Source organism: Rhinoraja longicauda, chromosome 15 (genome assembly GCF_053455715.1).
Source record: "Rhinoraja longicauda isolate Sanriku21f chromosome 15, sRhiLon1.1, whole genome shotgun sequence".
NCBI classification, from domain to species: Eukaryota; Metazoa; Chordata; class Chondrichthyes; order Rajiformes; family Arhynchobatidae; genus Rhinoraja; species Rhinoraja longicauda.
Window position 1 is genome coordinate 30,531,837 of NC_135967.1, and position 18,565 is coordinate 30,550,401.

Genomic DNA, 18,565 nt, shown 5'->3' on the forward strand with positions numbered 1-18,565 from the left:
TTTGATTATTTTTTGGTGATTTAGTTGTAATTGGCTACATATCTGATTGCTTTTAAGACACTTATAAGTCCTTAAGCAACGATAAACAATTGGCTGGAATAAACTGATCTTTAGCCAGCTGTCCTCTTTGGACTGGCCATTTAATTATATCTTTGAGTTTGGCCACTACCTGATGCCTTTGACTGGATGTTGCACATCAGATGCTGGAACATCTCACTTCCTGCTCCATTCCTGGGCTTGCTGCTGAGACTACAGCTGGAGCAACCTGCACTGAGGAGCCAGATGCAGTTTGCGTGCTTTTCTTCAACTTTGCACCTCATACGCCAGCCAAACTGGTGCAACCATATTTATTCAGCATATTTAGACTTTAGAAACACAACGCGGAAACAGGATCTCCGGCCCACCAAGTCCGCGCCGACCAGCGATCACCCCATGTATTAGCAGTATCCTACCCACACACTGTGACCAATTTACAATTTTACCAAAGCTAATTAACCTCCAAACCTGTACGTCTTTGGAGAGTGAGAGGAAACCGGAGCACCCGGAGAAAACCCATGCGATCACAAGGAGAATGTACAAACTCCATACAGACAACCGGGTCGCTGACGCTGTAAGGCAGCAACTCTACCGCTGTGCCACTGTGCCATCATGGAAAGGGCAGAAATAAGCAAGCAGTTTTATATGCACAATAGTTTGAAAGTTACAAGTCTTTATTTGGTGCGGTAGAGTTGCTGCCTTAAAGCGCTGGAGTCCTGGGTTCAAGTCTGATTGTGGGTGCTGTCTACAGAATTTGTACATTCTCCCTGTGACTGCGTGGGTTTTCTCCCAGTGCTCCAGTTATCTCCCACACTTTGAAAGTAGGGTTAATTGGTTTCTGTAAAATTGTAGGATAGTGCTAGTGTATGGGGATTGCTGGTCGGCACAGACTCAGTGGCCTGTTCCTGCGCTGTATCTCTAAAGTCTACAGTAAAGTCTATTCAGTGGCTGTTGTAATGTTCAAATGGGAGTGCAGCTTGTTAGAACTTTATCTGCTGTGTACAACAATTTTTAATGCAATATCCAATGCCCGCTCAACCTTTGCATCTTGTCTTGGGAAACAGCAGCAACAGGAGCCATGGAGTTCTACCCAGTCAACAAGTTTAAGATGCTGCAAGAAACCAGGAACTGTTAAATGACACAAAGTGCTGGCATAATTCTCACCTCACTGAGGCAGCATTTCTAGAGAACAATCTGGGGAAGGGCCCAGACCCCAAACGTCACCTATCCATGGTCTCCAGAGATGCTGTCTGACCCGCTGAGTTACTCCAGCACTTTGTGTCCTTTTTTAAGATGATGCAGATACAGGGCACAGCAGGAGAGTGATTGCGAGCGGGGTTGTCTGGAGAAAAGCCGTAATGATAACGATCGGTAGACGTGGGCTACATCCGCAAACTTGAAAAATCTGGGAGTCCTTTGCCCTTTGGAAATTAAGTGTTTCTGAGAGTGAATTCTATTATTGAGATCCTGAGAAAGGATAAAGGTTTAGAGAAAAACAAAGTTGTAGGTGAAATTGAAGGCCAATTCACTGGATGTTTTCAAGAGAGAGTTTCATATAGCTCTGAAGGCTAACGGAATCAAGGGATATGGGGAAAAAGCAGGAATGGGGAACTGATTTTGGATGATCAGCCATGATTAGATTAATTGGCGGTGCTGGCTCGAAGGGCCAAATGGCCGAATGCACCTATTTTCGATGTTTCTAAAAGCAGAATAACTTGTAGTTATTTGCAATTGGGTCTGAGCCACGCAATTATTTTTTATGATTTTAATTGAAATTTGCATGATAAATAATTGCACTTACCAGCCTCTCACCTCAACCCATTGACTCTTGCTAGGCTTTTCTCCATCCCCACCTCTGTTTTCCAGCTTTCTCGCCCTACTCCATCAGTCTGGAGAAGATTTATTCCCTCCAAAGAAAAGCCTGGTATTTTGTTGAAAGTCCAACCGAGGGACTGGGTACTAGGGGTTCTGGTTGTTGTACTTCGTGGTCCGGTATCTGTTATACCTTTGTTATGACTCTGGACGGACCACAAGTACACATGTTTAAAAGGTTAGAATGCTGGAGCTTAAATCCAGGCTGTTTATTCCACGGCCACCTGGAACTAGAGTGACCACCAAATCACCTAATTCTCTTATATACACGTTACTACACAGGCAAACAAAGTAGTCCTTGTGATATCACAACACTGGTAACCAAAGTCGGAAAAACAGTTGAAATCTGCTTTGACCGAAATTTAGATTTAGAGATACAGCGCGGAAACAGGCCCTTCGGCCCACCGGTCTGCCCCGCCCTACACACACTAGGGACAATTTTTACATTTACCCAGTCAATTAACCTACATACCTGTACGTCTTTGGAGTGTGGGAGGAAACCGAAGATCTCGGAGAAAACCCACGCAGGTCACGGGGAGAACGTACAAACTCCATATAGACGGCGCCCATTGTCAGGATCGAACCTGAGTCTCCAGCGCTGCATTCGCTGTAAGGCAGCAACTTTACCGCTGCGCCACCGTGCCGCCCCGACAATTCCTTCTCTCTTACTCCCCCCACATAGATGCTGTTTGACCTATTGGGTTCCTTTTTGCAGTTTCATTTTTGCTCCAGATTCCAGCATCTACAGTCTCGTGTGTCTCCTGGTTAGCCTTTCCTTGTATTTGGCACTTGGATGGCACAGATATTACATACAGGTTATCAGCTCCCTCCTGAATGTTGTCTGGGTCTCGCGGCATGCAGTCGCAAACATGTTAATTTACTGAGAAGTGCCCTCTTTTTTTATAGTCTCGGATGTAAAAATTGCAAAGTGTACTGATCATGTGAAAATTAAGTTAGCTACAAATTATATTTGTCATATAAAAATAGCTTTGAACATATTGCACTTAGTCGCATGAAGTGTTAATGTGTTTTTAAAGTGTGAAGAACATTCCGTCTAGCAGTTACTAATCATTCCTGTATCTTAACACACTGGTAATGCCTGTATTCTACTGAGAACCTACAAAGCTACAGTGGCCTGGATTTTGCAAGCAAGTAAATTTGGGATATTGTTATGGCCCTTAACCTTGCTGAGTACAGTAATCTCAACATTATTGGTATGTGGAGTGAAATTATATCAGTTCAACTAACTTCTGTGATGGCTGGAATCTATGAAGAAGAGCAAGTGGTTGGCCTCATCTTTGCTACTTCCCACCATGTTCTTGCAGCTCCTCATTCTATTAGATGTTTTTATTTTTCTCTGTTTATATTCAGTTTCTGGGCATTGCTGGAAATGTCAGTACTTGTTGCACATCTCAAATTGCCTTTGAGTGGTGGTTGTGAGCTTCGTCCCTAAACAATTGCATTCCTTCTGATGAAGGTACTCCCACAATGCTGTCGGGCAGGGAATTCCAGGATATGGAAGCTATCACAATGAACGACTGGTGACGTACTTTCAAACGTGTGATATGGATGGGAACCTGCAGTTGGTGTTAAATATGTTTGCCACCTTTTTTCATCATGGTGGTAAGGGTGGGGTTGAGAGATACGGTTAGAGTAGTCTGGGCAAGTAACTACAGTAGGTTTTGTAGATGGGACATACTACAGATACTGTAAGCTAGTGGTGGAGAGAATCGATGTTAGGGTCATTGATAATGACATTTTGCTGGGTTGTTTTGTCCTGGTTGGTGACAATTTTGTACTTGTTGGTGTCAGTGTTGTACTTGTCCAGGCACGTGGAGAGTGTTCCATCACGTTTGTTTGTGCCTTGTAGATGATGGAATCTGGAGGCCAGTCACCCACTGCAGGGTTTCCGTCTCTTTTAGTTTAGTTTGGAAATCCAGTGTGGAAACAGGCCCCGCGGCCCAACGAGTTTGCACCGACCAACGATCCCTGCACACTAACACTATCCTGCACACTAAGGACAATTTACAATTTTACCAAGCCAATTAGCCTACAAACCTGTACATCTTTGGATTGTGGCAGGAAACTGGAGCACCCAGAAAACACCCTGCAGGTTATGGGACGAACGTACAAACTCTGTACGGCAGCACCCGTAGTCAGGATTGAACCAGGGTCTCGGATGCTTTAAGGCAGCAACTCTAAACTGCGCCACCATGCTGCCCTTGTATTTGACCTGCTCTTGTATTTCTGTGATTTGTCCAATTGCATTTCCAACTCCAACCACTGCTGATTTGGCTGGAGTTTGCAAGCTTGCGCTGTTTCATTGGTTATGGGTATGCTTATCTTTGTCATTAGCATGCCGTTTATTCAGTTTCGCATGCATGTAAATCTGTGTGGCTTGGGCATGTTGACATCTTTAGAAAGGCCTGCTTCTTGCATGCATCTATAGATTTGCCACTTGTCCCCTGACTTGACATTCATGGTGAAAGAATAAGCAATGCTACTGCAGGACTGCAGTATCCACTGATGCCTGATTTTTATCTGCTAGTATTATTAAACAATTATCCCATTTTACCCGATGTGGTGGTTTGTCATTCCATATGAACTTGTCTCCCACGTCTGTGTAGAACAGTCATCCATTTACTTAAACATTAAGCTTAGACTTCAGCTGAACTGCAAGCATGCTATAAACAATACATGATAAAATCAGTCTCTTAATATAGTTGCTACCCACAAACCTTATGGTAACAATTTCCTAAGTAGTTCACAGGACTTACACCAGAACAGTACTACAAAACATAGTGATAAATTGCTAAAACATCCCTACGGTTAATTTGGGAGCAGATGCACGATTCCTGGTTTTGGCTTTGTATTTCTGCTTCCTACCTTCTGTGGAACTGATATCTGACTTATAGTTTGGAAGCTACAGGTGGATACAGTTGAAGGGGAGGGGGGGGATGGGGGGGGGGGATATTGGCAGTTGGTTGGACAAAGGCTGGAGATGAAAAGACAAAAGTTATGGAGAGAAGATGAGAAATGTGAAGCCAGAGGAAGGAATATGGGTGGAAGAAGAAAGGAGAAATGGATGCACATTCAGGTGGGGCACAGAGAAGAGGGGAACGGGGGGGGGGGTGTTAGTAGGTTAATTACCTAATATTGGAGAATTCAATGTTCATACCATTTGGGTTGTAAGCTACCTAAGCAGAGTTAAAATGGTTAGCAACTGTGACATCCGGCAGGCTTTGACAGACTGAGCGCAGGTGTTCAACAAAATGGTCGACTGTCTACATATCCCGCTGATGTAAAGGGAACCACATTGGGTGCATTGAATGTAGTAGAAGAGGTTGGAGGAGGTGCATGTGAACTTCTGCCTCACTTGCTCACCTGGAAGGGCTGCTGTCCCTGAAATGGATATGATGGAGGTATTGGAACAGGTGTATCTCCTGTGGTTGCAGGTACATGGGGAGGTGGTGGTTTGAGTGGGAAGGGATGAGTAAATCAGGGAATTGCAGAGACAAGTCTCTGTAGAGAGCAGAAAGAGATGGGGATGGGAAGATGTGACTGGTGATGTGACCATGTGGAAGGTGGTGGAAACCTTGGAGATCGATGTGCGGGAGAACGATAAGAACCAGGAGAACTCTCCCCCTCGAAGGATCAAGGGTAGCGAGAGCTACAGAGGATTTATGGGTGAGGGGGGAAACCACGTTTACTAAAGAAAGAGGACATCTGAGATCTCAGATGTCCTAGAGTGGAAAGCCAACACTTGAGAAGCAGATGCGTTAGAGATGGAAAAATTAGCTTAGGGGGTGGCATTTAGTTTTGTCATTTGCTTATTCTTGGATCTTCTTATCAAAGATGAGGTTATAAACTACAGGTACTTACAGTTGTTTCAATTTCTAACGTGCACAAACTTCAAGATTGGTGGAACTGTATACTTGGTTGTATATTTCTGTTCATTCATGTTCTGATAAGACAGGGCAGAAATATTGACTCTCTCTGCAGCTGCTGCTAGCCTCCTGAGCATTAAATGCATTTATTGCTTGTATGTAATTCTTGAACTTAACCATGACGGTACTCTGAAAATTGAATGTTGGCAGAACTATTACATTGGATATTTAAAAAAAAATTAAGTTGAAAAGTCAAGCATTTCAATTAATTTTGGTAGAGAAAAAGTCAGAATTTGCATTTAAGATCTGAACTTTTTGATCAAATAGCTGTAGTTTGTTTTTACAATCAAGCCAACCTTGTGATTAGAACTTGTTTGGGAAAGAATTTTAGTATTTTTTTGATAATCAATGTGAATGTTATTGCAATATGTGACCTAGTATAAGAACATATTACTTGCAACCAACAAACTAGTGGAACTTAGTGAGTCGAGCAGCATCCGGGGGGGGGGGGGGGGGGGGAAGAGGGAAGAGAGGATTGTCAACTGCATCAGGACTGAGTCTGTTCCAACCTTCCCACCCCCCCTCTCAGATGCTACTTGACCCATTGAATCTCCTCAGCACATTGCAGATTCTGGAATGCGGGAAAAAATAAATAGTCTCATGTCTATATATTATTGACAATTTATTAGTGCCAACGACAAAAGGTAATCACAAGTATTGCAGCAATTGCAAAAAAGGCATCAAACATCACTGAATGTGATGTAATTAAGCAGATGTTATGCAAAGATGGAGGAGCTGTGTTGCAAATTCTGGAAAGTGAAATGATTTGTCATACAATTTAAAATAGAATCATAAAAAAAGAAAGATTTTCTTGTTACCTAGCTTCTGTTTGCATTTGGCTATTTTATCATCAACATTTTATTTTGCTCATTGTGCTTAATTTATGACTTTATTCAACGTCATCTTCACATGCTTTCTCTTCAAATTTCCATTTACTATCCTAGTGGTATGATGCGTTATGAAATTACTGATTTAAAACCCTTTATTCAGTATGTTTTTTAATGTGAAATGTTGATCAACATAAACACCTTGGAATACCTTTTTTCAGTAAGCTGTACACTGAATTGCACTAAGTCCAATGCTCTCTCTTTAAAAGTCAAATAATCCTCTTATCATTATTGAGTTTAGTTTATTAAGTTGAGTTTGGTTAATATTCCAAAGGTACTGCAGGAATACTGTAGGAAATACTTTATCGATACCAATATGCCTATAACTGCTGCATTAGAATTGTTGTAGGGATCTTTTAGTCTATTTTGCAATTAATAATGTGCATCCACTCATGGGATTAAGGGTTCAATTAACGTATGCGCTATATTTGAAAGTATTGTGGTGGAAAGCAGTGGGGTGGGCATATGGGGGAGGGTTCAGGGTGAGGAGGAAGCAAAGTAATTGCTGATCCAGCATTGATCCTTTCCAATGCCTGTGCAATCTGTTGGTTAATATTTAATGACCATTCTAATTCTCTTTCTCTTTATATTTGTTCTCCTAAGGTGTCCGTACTTGGCAATTCATCTTTCCCCTGTAATTCCTGTATTTGCAATTATCCTCTTCATCTTTGTGATGGCCATGCTATTGCGCACCAGTTTCAGTGACCCTGGCGTACTCCCACGTGCTGAACCAGATGAGGCCGCGTTCGTGGAGATGGAAATAGGTAAGCAAGAACAAGCCTTTATTGTGATCTGCTTTTATTAATTACTTTTCATACTGCAGGAAACAAAATTTGACATTTTTAAAGGAATTGGAGATAACCTTCAAATCATTGTTGGCCAGACCGTAACATTGTGTTGCCTCACCTCTGATAATATGGGTTCAGAAAAAAAAATTTGGAGTAATGAAACTGAAAATAAAGTTTAGACAGTTTCAGTTCCATAGCTACAAGAAATGAGTACATAGTCTATTTCAAACTGGACTTTAGCACTAGTTTGATACTGGTTGTTAAGCATAAGCTTTCTCGTGTGGGAAGGAGATGTAGTTGAAGTGTTAGAGAGTGATAAAAGATGAGAACATTATTGCAGTTTCAACGTTAAAAATTGTATTGACCCATTCACGTGTTAATACACATACGTATTGACTCCAGTTACATTTTTCATGCCGAGTACAAACTGTATTATAAAAATTAGTTTTGTGTACTAATGCACAGTTTTTAGTTAATATTTTTAGTAGAGCAGTGGGAATCTAGGAGCACGGGTACATAATTACTTGAAAGTGAAAAGACAGGTAGAAAGTGTGGTCTGGAAAGCTTCAACACATTGGCCTTTATCAGTCAGGGAATTGAGTATGAAATTTGGGATGTGACATTGGTGAGGCCACATTTGGAATATTCTATTCTGTTTTGGCCACCCTGCTTCAGGAAAGATGTTGTTAGAAAAAGTGCAGAGAATATTTACAAGGATGTTGCCAGGACTTTAGGGCCTGAACTATAGGTAGAGCCTGGGCAGGCGAAGACTTTATTTCTTAGAGTGCAGGAGGATGAAGTGATCTTATAGAGGCGTATAAGATTATGAGGGAAATAAATAGGATAGATGTACAAAGTCTTTTACCCAGGGTAGGAAAATCAATGACCAGAGGATGTAGATTTAAGGTGAGGGGGAGAAGATTTAATAGGACTCTGAGGGGCAACCTTTTCACAGTGAGGGTGGTGGGTATATTAAAAGAGCCGTCTGAGGAGGTAGTTGAGGCAGGTACTGTAACAATATCTAAAAGACATTTGAAGAGGTACATGGATAGGAAAGGTTTAGAGGGATACTAGACTCGGGTGGACCCCTTGGGTCCAAACCTCTCCTGGGGCTGGGTGAGGGAGCCACTCACCCCGGCCCAGGCCCCGGGCAGTCATCGCGGCGGGTCCTGCCTCTTCCACTCTCCTCCCCCCCCCTCTTCATTGGCCGCCACTCCCGTCACTCAGAAGGGTCTCGCCCCCAGCAGCCATCTTGGGCACAGCAAGTGGAAAAGGGGTTTATTAAAGTTTAAAATGTCAAGAACTTTTAAAATATAACACTAATTTGAACAAAACTTGCTACTGCACACCCCAGGACCTCTCCTGTGAGCCTGGCAACCCTCCCCCAACTGACGAAACTCACCCACTCCATCCCCCCATAACCCCCCTTTCCCCCCCCTCCTCCCCTGCCCCTTCTCCTCCCCTATCCTCCTCCTCCCCTCACCCCCACCTCCACTCAGGGGGTTCTCTGGCACTCCCTCCCCCCTCCCCTCAAGCTCAATTCCTATTCTAAGACAAGGTGACTAATCTCTTGAGTGAAGGAATGCAGATACTGGAAATCTGAAATTAAAACAAAATGTTGAACTCAGCAGGTCAGACAGCATCTATGGAAAACAATTTTACATTACATCTTCAATAGAAATGTTAAAGACATTCCTCATGAATGGAAAGAGAAATGGTGTTAATATTTCGGGTCAAAGTCGCAATGTAAAATTATTTTGTTTTCTCTCTCTCCTGATCCTGATATAGGGTCTTTGACTCGGCATGTTAATTCTATTTCTCTTTTCACAGATGTAGCCTGACTAGCAGAACGTTTCAGCATTTTCTGCTTATAACCTTTGAGCTTAGTCAGTTCTGGCTCACTTATGTTCCCCTTGCATTTGAGTGTGATTATATATTCTAAACTCGTACAGAAAAATAAGCAGAAAAGCTAAAACTGTATTGATCAGGTTCAGAATTGCCATGCTGTGCACATTTTAGTCCCTGTACTTTGAAAAAAGTTTGCAAAGGTGCCCTAAAATAGATAAGAATAATTTTGCATCAGAGTGGTTACGACTATCAAAAGGACTGAACAAATTGGAACCAATTGCTCATGAAAATTGAAGGGTGAGGAGTGACCTAATTGCTCCTCGTTATTATAAGATTTTGGTGACGTAGATGCTTCCACTTATGGTGGAGTATATGAATAACAATAATAAATCCAGTTAGGAATTCGGACAAAAACATCTTTATTCAGTGAGTAGTCATAATGCTATCTTATTCAGTAGTTGAAGTAAAAAGGAACGATGCATTTCAGGAGAAGATGGATAAATACAGGAGAGAGAAATAAGCAGGAGGGTAATTTGAACAAATCACAAAGTACTAGAAGAATCCAGCATCTGTGAAGGGAATGGACAGGCAATGTTTTGGGTCAGGATCCTTCTTCATTCTGGTAAATAAGTGAGGGGAAAGTAGATAGAGAGAGGTGGGGTGGGGCAAAAACCGACAACGATAAGTGGATCGAAGTGAACGGGTGATTGGAAGATGGGTGGAAATAGTAAAAAAAGCCTAGAGGTGAATTAGATATGAAAGGGTGCCAGGTAAGGAAGAAAGAGGAGGAATGGAAGGGACGGATATGGGATGGGACAATGGAGAGGCGAAAGAGGGGGATAAAAAAAGAAATAGAGGACTTTGAATAAGGAGGGATTGAAGATATTAGTGGAAGGAGGAGAGGGAAGGGTGACGAGGTAGTGGGAGAAAGGTGTGAACATGGTAGTGCAGGGATATGAAGGAGGGTTGGGGGTTTTGCATGAACTTGGAGAATTCAATGTTTGTACCATTGGGTAGCAGGCCTCGCTCTGGCAATGGAGGAGGCCGAGGATAAAAAAGTCTATATGGGAAGGGGAATTTAAATGGTTGGTAACCAAGAGCTACAGCAGGCCCAGGTTGACAGAGTGCAAGTGATTGGTGAAACAGTCACCTAGCCTATGTTTGGTTTTAATGATGTAGAGGAGGCCTCAAAGGGTGCACCGAATACAATAGACAAGATTTGCAAGTAAACGTCTGTCTCACCTAGAAGGGCTCTTGGGGTCCCTGAATGAAGATGAGTGAGAATGTGTAGGGTCTAGCACTATGGCCGCAGAAGAAAATGCCGAGTGTGAGAGTTGGGACAGGTGGACCAGGCAAACAAAGGAGTTAAGGAGGATAGATTGAATGAATTAGAATGGGAGGAAACTCCTGTGGAGCATAATTCCTACCTAACTGGTTGACTAGTTTGGTTTTTTGGGTTCTAAATGCTCTGCAATATTTTCAGCCAGTACATGAAACCTTTTATTCTATAATCATTGAAAGCTTTTAGGGGCCAAAGATGGACTATATGGATGAGACAGAAAATGTACACATTGCTTTGACACAGCCTTGTATATAATTGCACATAATGGTTCCATAACGTAGAATGCAGTAGCTATTCTTTAATGGTGAAGTTTTTAATGTGGTGATATTGTGAGTTCGGAAAAAGAGTCTTGGAAATGCTCTACCTAAAACTCAGTATTTTGGCAGAGTTCCTGGTCTATTAAATCGGTGTCTTTTGATATTTGGCAAATGTAACAGCTCTGACACATGTTTCAGTATCAAGAAAATGCAGTCTATTCCAGTAAAAACACATAATTTGCATTAGACATTAAGTTCTGGGAGAAAATGTGCTGCTTTGATGCTTGTGAAAAAAACGTCTTGCGGCCCACTTATTTATATAGCCTGGTTTCTTTTTATGTGACTAGGATTTAGTTACTGACAGACTCATTTATGCTGCAACTTTAATTTCAACTGAAGCAGCAATATGGGGGAACATTTTAATGCAGTAATTAAAATAAAGTGGTGGGCAATGAGGAAATCTTTCTTATCAATTTAATTAATTGATTGAGTTTTTGCATTTTATAGTAATTAAAGGACTAAACTACAGTATGTACCCTACTCTTTTCTCTTCACATAGAACAGCATTGCACAGGAATAAGGCCTTCGGCCCACACCAAACATGATACCAGGCAAACTAATTCCATCTGCCTGCACATGGTCCGCATCCCCTATTACCTACTGGTTCATGTGTCTGCCTGAATGTCTCTTTAAACATTGCTTCTGCCACTTTCCCAGCAATTCTAGGCAATTGCCAGTTCAGTTTAGTTTATTGTCAAGTGTACCGAGGTACAGTAAAAAGCTTTACCACTGCATGTAAACAAAAACAAAACTTGTCTTGCATGTCTACTTTAAACTCTCCTTCTTTTACCTTAAACCTATGCTCTCCAGTATCTGACTTCCCATCCTGGGAAAAGACTTTTGATGATCTCCCTTTTCTATGCCTCTCATAATTTTATAAACTTCTATCAGGTCCCCCTTCAGCCTTTGACACTCCAGAGAAAAGTGTCCAACATCACTTTGTGCCTGATACAGTCCAACCCAGGCAACCATCCTGTGCTCTCTCCAAAGCCTTCCCATCTTTCTTACAATGTGGTGACCAGAACTGCACATAATACTCCAGATACCATCATATCTACTACTTGTGTTGCCTCTTTTTGGGAGCTATGGACATGCATCCTAGGATCCCACTGTACATCAATGCTCCTGAGGTTCCTGTTATTTGTTGAATATTTTTCTTTTGCATATGACCTCTCAAAATGCATTGCTTTGCACTTGGCCAGGTTAAATTCTACCTGCTACCTCCCCATCCAACTTTCTACACCCTGCTGTGTCATTTGACAACCTTCATCACTACCCTCAACTCCACCAATTTTCGCAATTATCCGCAAACTTATTCTCTTTATTATTGTCAATGTTTCAACACTCCCAAAGCTGATACTCTGCACCTGTATCCATCCAATAGCAGAAATAAATAATTCCATCACTGAATCTTCCTTGTTGAAATTGATGGAATATATAGTTTCTGATTATTAACTAATTTCCTGAACCAGAAAACTATGGTATGTTTGATTCCTATTATTTCTTAGTGAATGTTTGCATTTTTAACTTAAAATCATCTGACTAGCTCTGTTGCCAGATTTATCTTCTTTTTTCATTCTTTTGGTGGTTTTTGCACTTTTGAATTTGGACGTGTTGGTTTATCACAAATGAACTAAAATTGTAAATCAGCAAAAGCTTTTAATTGATGACATGAAATCACTATGATATATTCGGAAGAGGGTGGGTGTTGGCCAATAGATTGCTACCCACCTTCTCAACATTATGTTTTATCTCATTATCCTTTAACTTTGCACTCTGAATGGCTTGATTGCATTCATGTATTGTCTTTGGACAGAAGCTGAAGTTTTTCACTGTATCTTGGTACACGTGATAATAATAAACTAAACTAACTTCCTCATTCCGTGTTTTCTTTTCCACTGTTTCTCTCTGCAATTGACTGATCTGTTTAAAATATAAAATTCTTAAAGGATTGGACAGGTTAGATGCAGCAAAAATGTTCCAAAATTTTGGGGGAGCTCAGAACCAGGGGCCACAGTTTAAGAATAAGGGGTAGGCCATTTTGGACTGAGATGAGGAAAAACCTCTTCACCCAGAGAGTTGTGAATCTGTGGAATTCTCTGCCACACAAGGCAGTGGAGGCCAATTCACTGGATGTTTTCAAGAGAGAGTTAGATCTAGCTCTTAGGGCTAAAGGAATCAAGGGATATGTGTAAAAAACAGGAACGGGGTACTGATTTTAGATGATCAGCCATGAACATATTGAATGGCAGTGCTGGCTCAAAGGGCCGAATGGCCTACTCCTGGACCTATTTTTCTATGTTTCCTTCAGTCATAAACATCTGAAGTAATTGTTAAACTACCAAAACACTTACCTGCTCTATTTTTAGTGTGGTAGCTTAGTTGTGAGAGTGACCAAATCATTTGATAACAGGCCATGTGGTGGGGCAAAGGAAATTATGATTGCATAAAAAGTGGAAATTAGAGAAAATATCAAAGTGAGATGTGACTGAAGGAAGTTAAAGACAAGCCACATAGAAATCTGAACATGATGAGAATTTTAAATTACTACGTTGGATACGATAGAGGTAAAGCATTTTCTGCTGAGTCATTCAGTTAAATGTAATATATAATATTTGTCCCATGCAAAATATAATTGTTTAATGGTATAATTGAAACTCCAATCATTCATAATGTACTCATTTGATAGCCTGCACTTTAATTCTAAATATTGTTTTATTTCATACTTTTAATGTTTGCCCTTTTATTATAATTGTTCAAGTGGACTTTCAATTGGCCTGGATTGCACTGAACTGCAGCCCGTGGTTCTGCAGAAAACTGCCTGAAACAGCTTTGCATGGGTCAGCATGCTCCTAATTTCCACCTCTGTACATTTCTGCAGAGACGTCAGGAATGTGCTGAGGTCAATTGATCTCTTGCTCTGTTGCTGAACTTGGTCTGGAGTCCAGTGACAGGGTTCAGTCCTACTGAGTTGAGGAACCGGATGCACTTTGCATCTAGTCCCTCTGCTTTATCTGAGCCTTGACTGATATAATGTAGCTGCATTCATCAAGATGGTGTCACCACCTTGGATGGAAAAGTAAGTGTGGTAACTGGTTCATTATTTTTCTTAAATTTAATGCTTTTAATCAATTTGGATCCTTCAAATGCTTCCAGTTAATGTTTAGAACCTTAATTTTTAATGTTTTAATTATTTTATTCCTTTTGATCTTTTTCTATGACTGTAGATGATAGATATTTAAAAGCAGCTCAATAGTCTTTGAGAGCAGTGGGCTTTCAAAAAGCCATCAGGATGGTTTGTAACTGTTCAACTGTCTGGGGTCTGGTTGCTGATTGCAGACTGTTCCACTTCACATGCTGGACACAGCAACAGCCCTGGAGCTTGATTTGAACTGCAGGGTTACAAAAACTCATTGGGGCAGAGGTAGCAAAGGAGGGCAGCATTATGCATGGGTTGTATCAAACGGGTCCAAAATTTTACAGTCAAAGTCGTACAGCATGGCAGTAATCTCTTCGGCCCACCAAGTTTATACGATCACGTATTCAATGGTTAGGATTGCCAACTGTCCCGCATTAGCCGGGACATTCCGTATTTTGGGCTAAATTGGTTTGTCCCATAAGGGACCGCCCTTGTCCTGTATTAGGCCCAGGGGGGGGCACTGTAGGCCTGGACATTGTAGGCCCACTGGCCGCTGTAGGCACAGACACTGTAGGCTAACGGAGTTTGTTCGGGGAGCGGGGCCGAGTGTGTTCACCTGACGGAGGTCGCATAGCAACTCGCCAAGCGGTCCGAGCGGCCTCTATTGGTGGAGCGGGAGCACGTGGCCGCTGGCTGGGTGAGGTCACGTGGGGCGCGAGCGGTGACGTCACCTTTTGTCCCTTATTTGGGAGTGAGAAAGTTGGCAACCCTATCAATGATACTAGTCCTACACAAATCTGGCTCCATTCTTCCCACATCCCATCTTCCACCAATGTACTCCTTGTACTCTTTTAATCCATTCAGAAAATATCCAAAAAGTAGAGGGTTTTTACAGTAATTTGATACTTTTTGATTGTGAAGGATTGTGCTTTGATACAGGCCCTGTCTTGCCCAGCAAGCAACTGATCTCAGACAAAGCAAATTGATAATCTTGTTTTCTAGAAACCGACTGCGCTTGTGCTGCTATTTTACAAACAAGCTGCTCTGAGATCCCTCTGCCTATCCTGCTCCACTTCAATGTTCTCTTTCCACTCCAAACTCTCAACAAGTAGCAGGATTTTTAAAGGCAGTTGCATGAGTAATAGATTGTTTCAGACTGCACCAATGTATGTGTGTGCTGTATTGGTTGTGCAAGCACAGCTTGATAAATGTGGGGTGTTCAGTTCCCCAGACAATAGTGCATGCATGGAGTTACTGGAAGTTTTGGTGGCAACCCCTGGAGACAAGCTTCACAAACCAGGGCTTGGTGGCATTGTTTTCTCCAAAATGAGGAATTTGTGTGAGTAGTACTCTTTTTGTATTCTGTGCTGAGCTTATGTAAATATAGTTATTTTTCCCACAGAGTGGTGTGTAGTTATGAATATTTCCAGGTTCAACTAGACCGTTCTACAAGTTCAGCTTGATCAGTAGCAACGGTCAGATTTAATAGACGGGGATTTTCCTTTGGGACCTCAGGTGGCGCAGCGGTAGAGTTGCTGCCTTACAGCGAATGCAGCGCCGGAGACTCGTGTTCGATCCTGACTACGGGCGCCGTCTGTACGGAGTTTGTACGTTCTCCCCGTGACCTGCGTGGGTTTTCTCCGAGATCTTCGGTTTCCTCCCACACTCCAAAGACGTACAGCTATGTAGGTTATTTGGCTGGGTTAATTAAAAAAATGTAAAAATTGTCCCTAGTGTGTGTAGGATAGTGTTAATGTGCGGGGATCGCTGGGTGGCCCGGACCCGGTGGGCTGAAGGGCCTGTTTCCGCGCTGTATCTCTAAATCTAAATCAAAAGGTCTGTGGGTCAAGTCGTCCCATTCCCCAGCACCCAGCCACCAGTCACTTCCTCTAGTTGCCAATCTCTCAATCCTTCCATTCCCTCTCATCAGGCCCTGATTCTGTGATCTAACCTTGACCAGTTTCATTGACCTGCTTGCGCCTCGGGTACTGCTGAATTTTAAATTACCAGGCGCATGACAAATAGGGTTGATGCCATGCCTCGTAGCATTGGATTAATGTGCTCCATTGGTCACCAATGAACATCTTGGTCACGTTAGGGCTTCCTTTGGAGATTGGGAATGGAAATTGTCCTAATGCGGACCGTGTGAGCCTCTGCATATTCTACTTTATGTAGATTGCATGCACTCTCTTTCATTGAAACAATGACATTGCACATGATGAAGGTCATTCTCATCTCCAAATCTATTAAACCACCTTTGGTTCAGGTTAACATTTTTGATATGTTTATTTTACTTTAAAATGCGACTTATTGAAGTTGCAATGATTTTTCATTTTATCCAAGAAAGCTGCAGTTTATGATTCAGTTTCAAGAAAATCTGGTGCTGATGAAATGCTTCTGTGACAAGAGGTGACTTTCTCCCAGTCGGTTGTCAAAGTAGACATCTGTCACTTTGGGCAAGCCAAGAAACTGGAACAAATATATTGCCAGAGTACCTTTTTATGTGGGATTTGTTCCAATGTCATTCTGCAAAGTGGTGAATGGATTATGTCCGCTTCATAACCTCCACGTTGTTTTTGCTTTGTTTATTATGATCGAAGTTTCAATGGGAATAATCATTATTTGGTTTTTTTAATGCATTTATTATTTGGATCTCGTATTTGGCCAAGTTTTACTTTTGATCATCTCTGCTTGAGTTGGGTGAGTTTTGGCTTCACCTGACTGATAGGAGCAATTTGTTTATCAGTTTAAACCAAAAACGAACCTATTTTTGTACGTTAATTTATAATTGATGGGTGATTTTCTCTGCTAAATCGATGTACATATAAGATCCGGGCTTATTTATGTATAATAATTGCCATTTGGTGTATAATTTGCTGCCAATCTTCACCCGGCATTGTGGCGCAGTGGTAGAGACGCTGCTTTACAGCGTCAGAGACCTGGGCTCAATCCTGACTATGGGTTCTGTCTGTATGTAGACAATAGACAATAGGTGCAGGAGTAGGCCATTCGGCCCTTCGAGCCAGCACCGCCATTCAATGTGATCATGGCTGATCATTCTCAATCAGTACCCCGTTCCTGCTTTCTCCCCATACCCCCTGACTCCGCTATCCTTAAGAGCTCTATCTAGCTCTCTCTTGAATGTATTCAGAGAATTGGCCTCCACTGCCCTCTGAGGCAGAGAATTCCACAGATTCACAACTCTCTGACTAAAAAAGTTTTTCCTCATCTCTGTTCTAAATGGCCTACCCCTTACTCTTAAACTGTGCCCCCTGGTTCTGGACTCCCCCAACATTGGGAACATGTTTCCTGCCTCTAACGTGTCCAACCCCTTAATAATCTTATACGTTTCGATAAGATCCCCTCTCATCCTTCTAAATTCCAGTGTATACAAACCTAGTCGCTCCAGTCTTTCAACATATGACAGTCCCACCATTCCGCGAATTAACCTAGTAAACCTAAGCTGCACGCCCTCAATAGCAAGAATATCCTTCCTCAAATTTGGAGACCAAAACTGCAGTTTTTATGTTTTCCATGTGACTGCATGGGTTTTCTCTGGATGCTCTGCTCTGGTTTCCTACATAAATTTGGTATCCTAATTTGAGGAAGGACATTCTTGCTATTGTGGGAGTGCACCAGGTTAATTCCTGGGATTGGGCAACTGACATATGCTGAAACAATGGATTGACTTGGGTTATATTCACTGGAATTTAGAAAGATGACATTTTTGAAAAGATTTGGGACTCGTTTATGAAATTTCTGGAGGGGGAAGATTTTACTGAGGCCTTGTAGTGAACTGCTGTCTGTCTTTATTTTCATTGTGATTATTGTCTGGTTAGGATATTAAAAGTGGGAGCAGTATATATATTTCTTTTAAAAAAACTGTTTTTTCTTCTTCTCCATCCACTATAATGAGGAATAGTTTGTTGTAAACATGCACTACAACAGAAACGTGCCTTATTTCCTTTATATTTAAAGTGCCTTCAGGTCCCTAAATGCGACCTTGTTGTTGATGTGCCTTGTTATGTTATGTTCAGTGCTTTTGTATGCTATTCGGAAAAAGCAATAAAAATATTAATTTTTAAAAAAAGATGAGAGGGAATCGTAGAGAAACGTATAAAATTCTTAAGTGATTGAACAGGCTAGATGCAGGAAAAATGTCTTCGATGTTGGGGAAGTCCAGAACCAGGGGTCACAGTTTAAGAATAAGGGGTAAGCCATTTAGGATTGAGATGAGGAAAAACTTTTTCACCCAGAGAGTTGTGAATCTGTGGAATTCTCTGCCACAGAAGGCAGTGGAGGCCCATTCACTGGATGTTTTCAAGCAAGAATTGGATATAGCTCTTAGAGCTAACAAAATCAAGGGATATGGGGAGAAAGCAGGAACGG

General features: G+C 41.8%; 1 protein-coding gene across 4 annotated transcripts in view; it reads left to right on the forward strand.

The window, feature by feature from the left end:
* zdhhc9 (zDHHC palmitoyltransferase 9) overlaps positions 1–18,565 on the forward strand; it is a 92,941-nt gene that overhangs the window by 36,241 nt on the left and 38,135 nt on the right. For all 4 annotated transcript variants that reach the window (XM_078412408.1, XM_078412404.1, XM_078412407.1 and 1 more), the window contains exon 2: positions 7,346–7,506. In XM_078412408.1, the coding sequence (XP_078268534.1) occupies positions 7,416–7,506 (91 nt within the window). In that variant the 5' untranslated portion in view covers positions 7,346–7,415. The remainder of the gene's footprint in view (positions 1–7,345; positions 7,507–18,565) is intronic.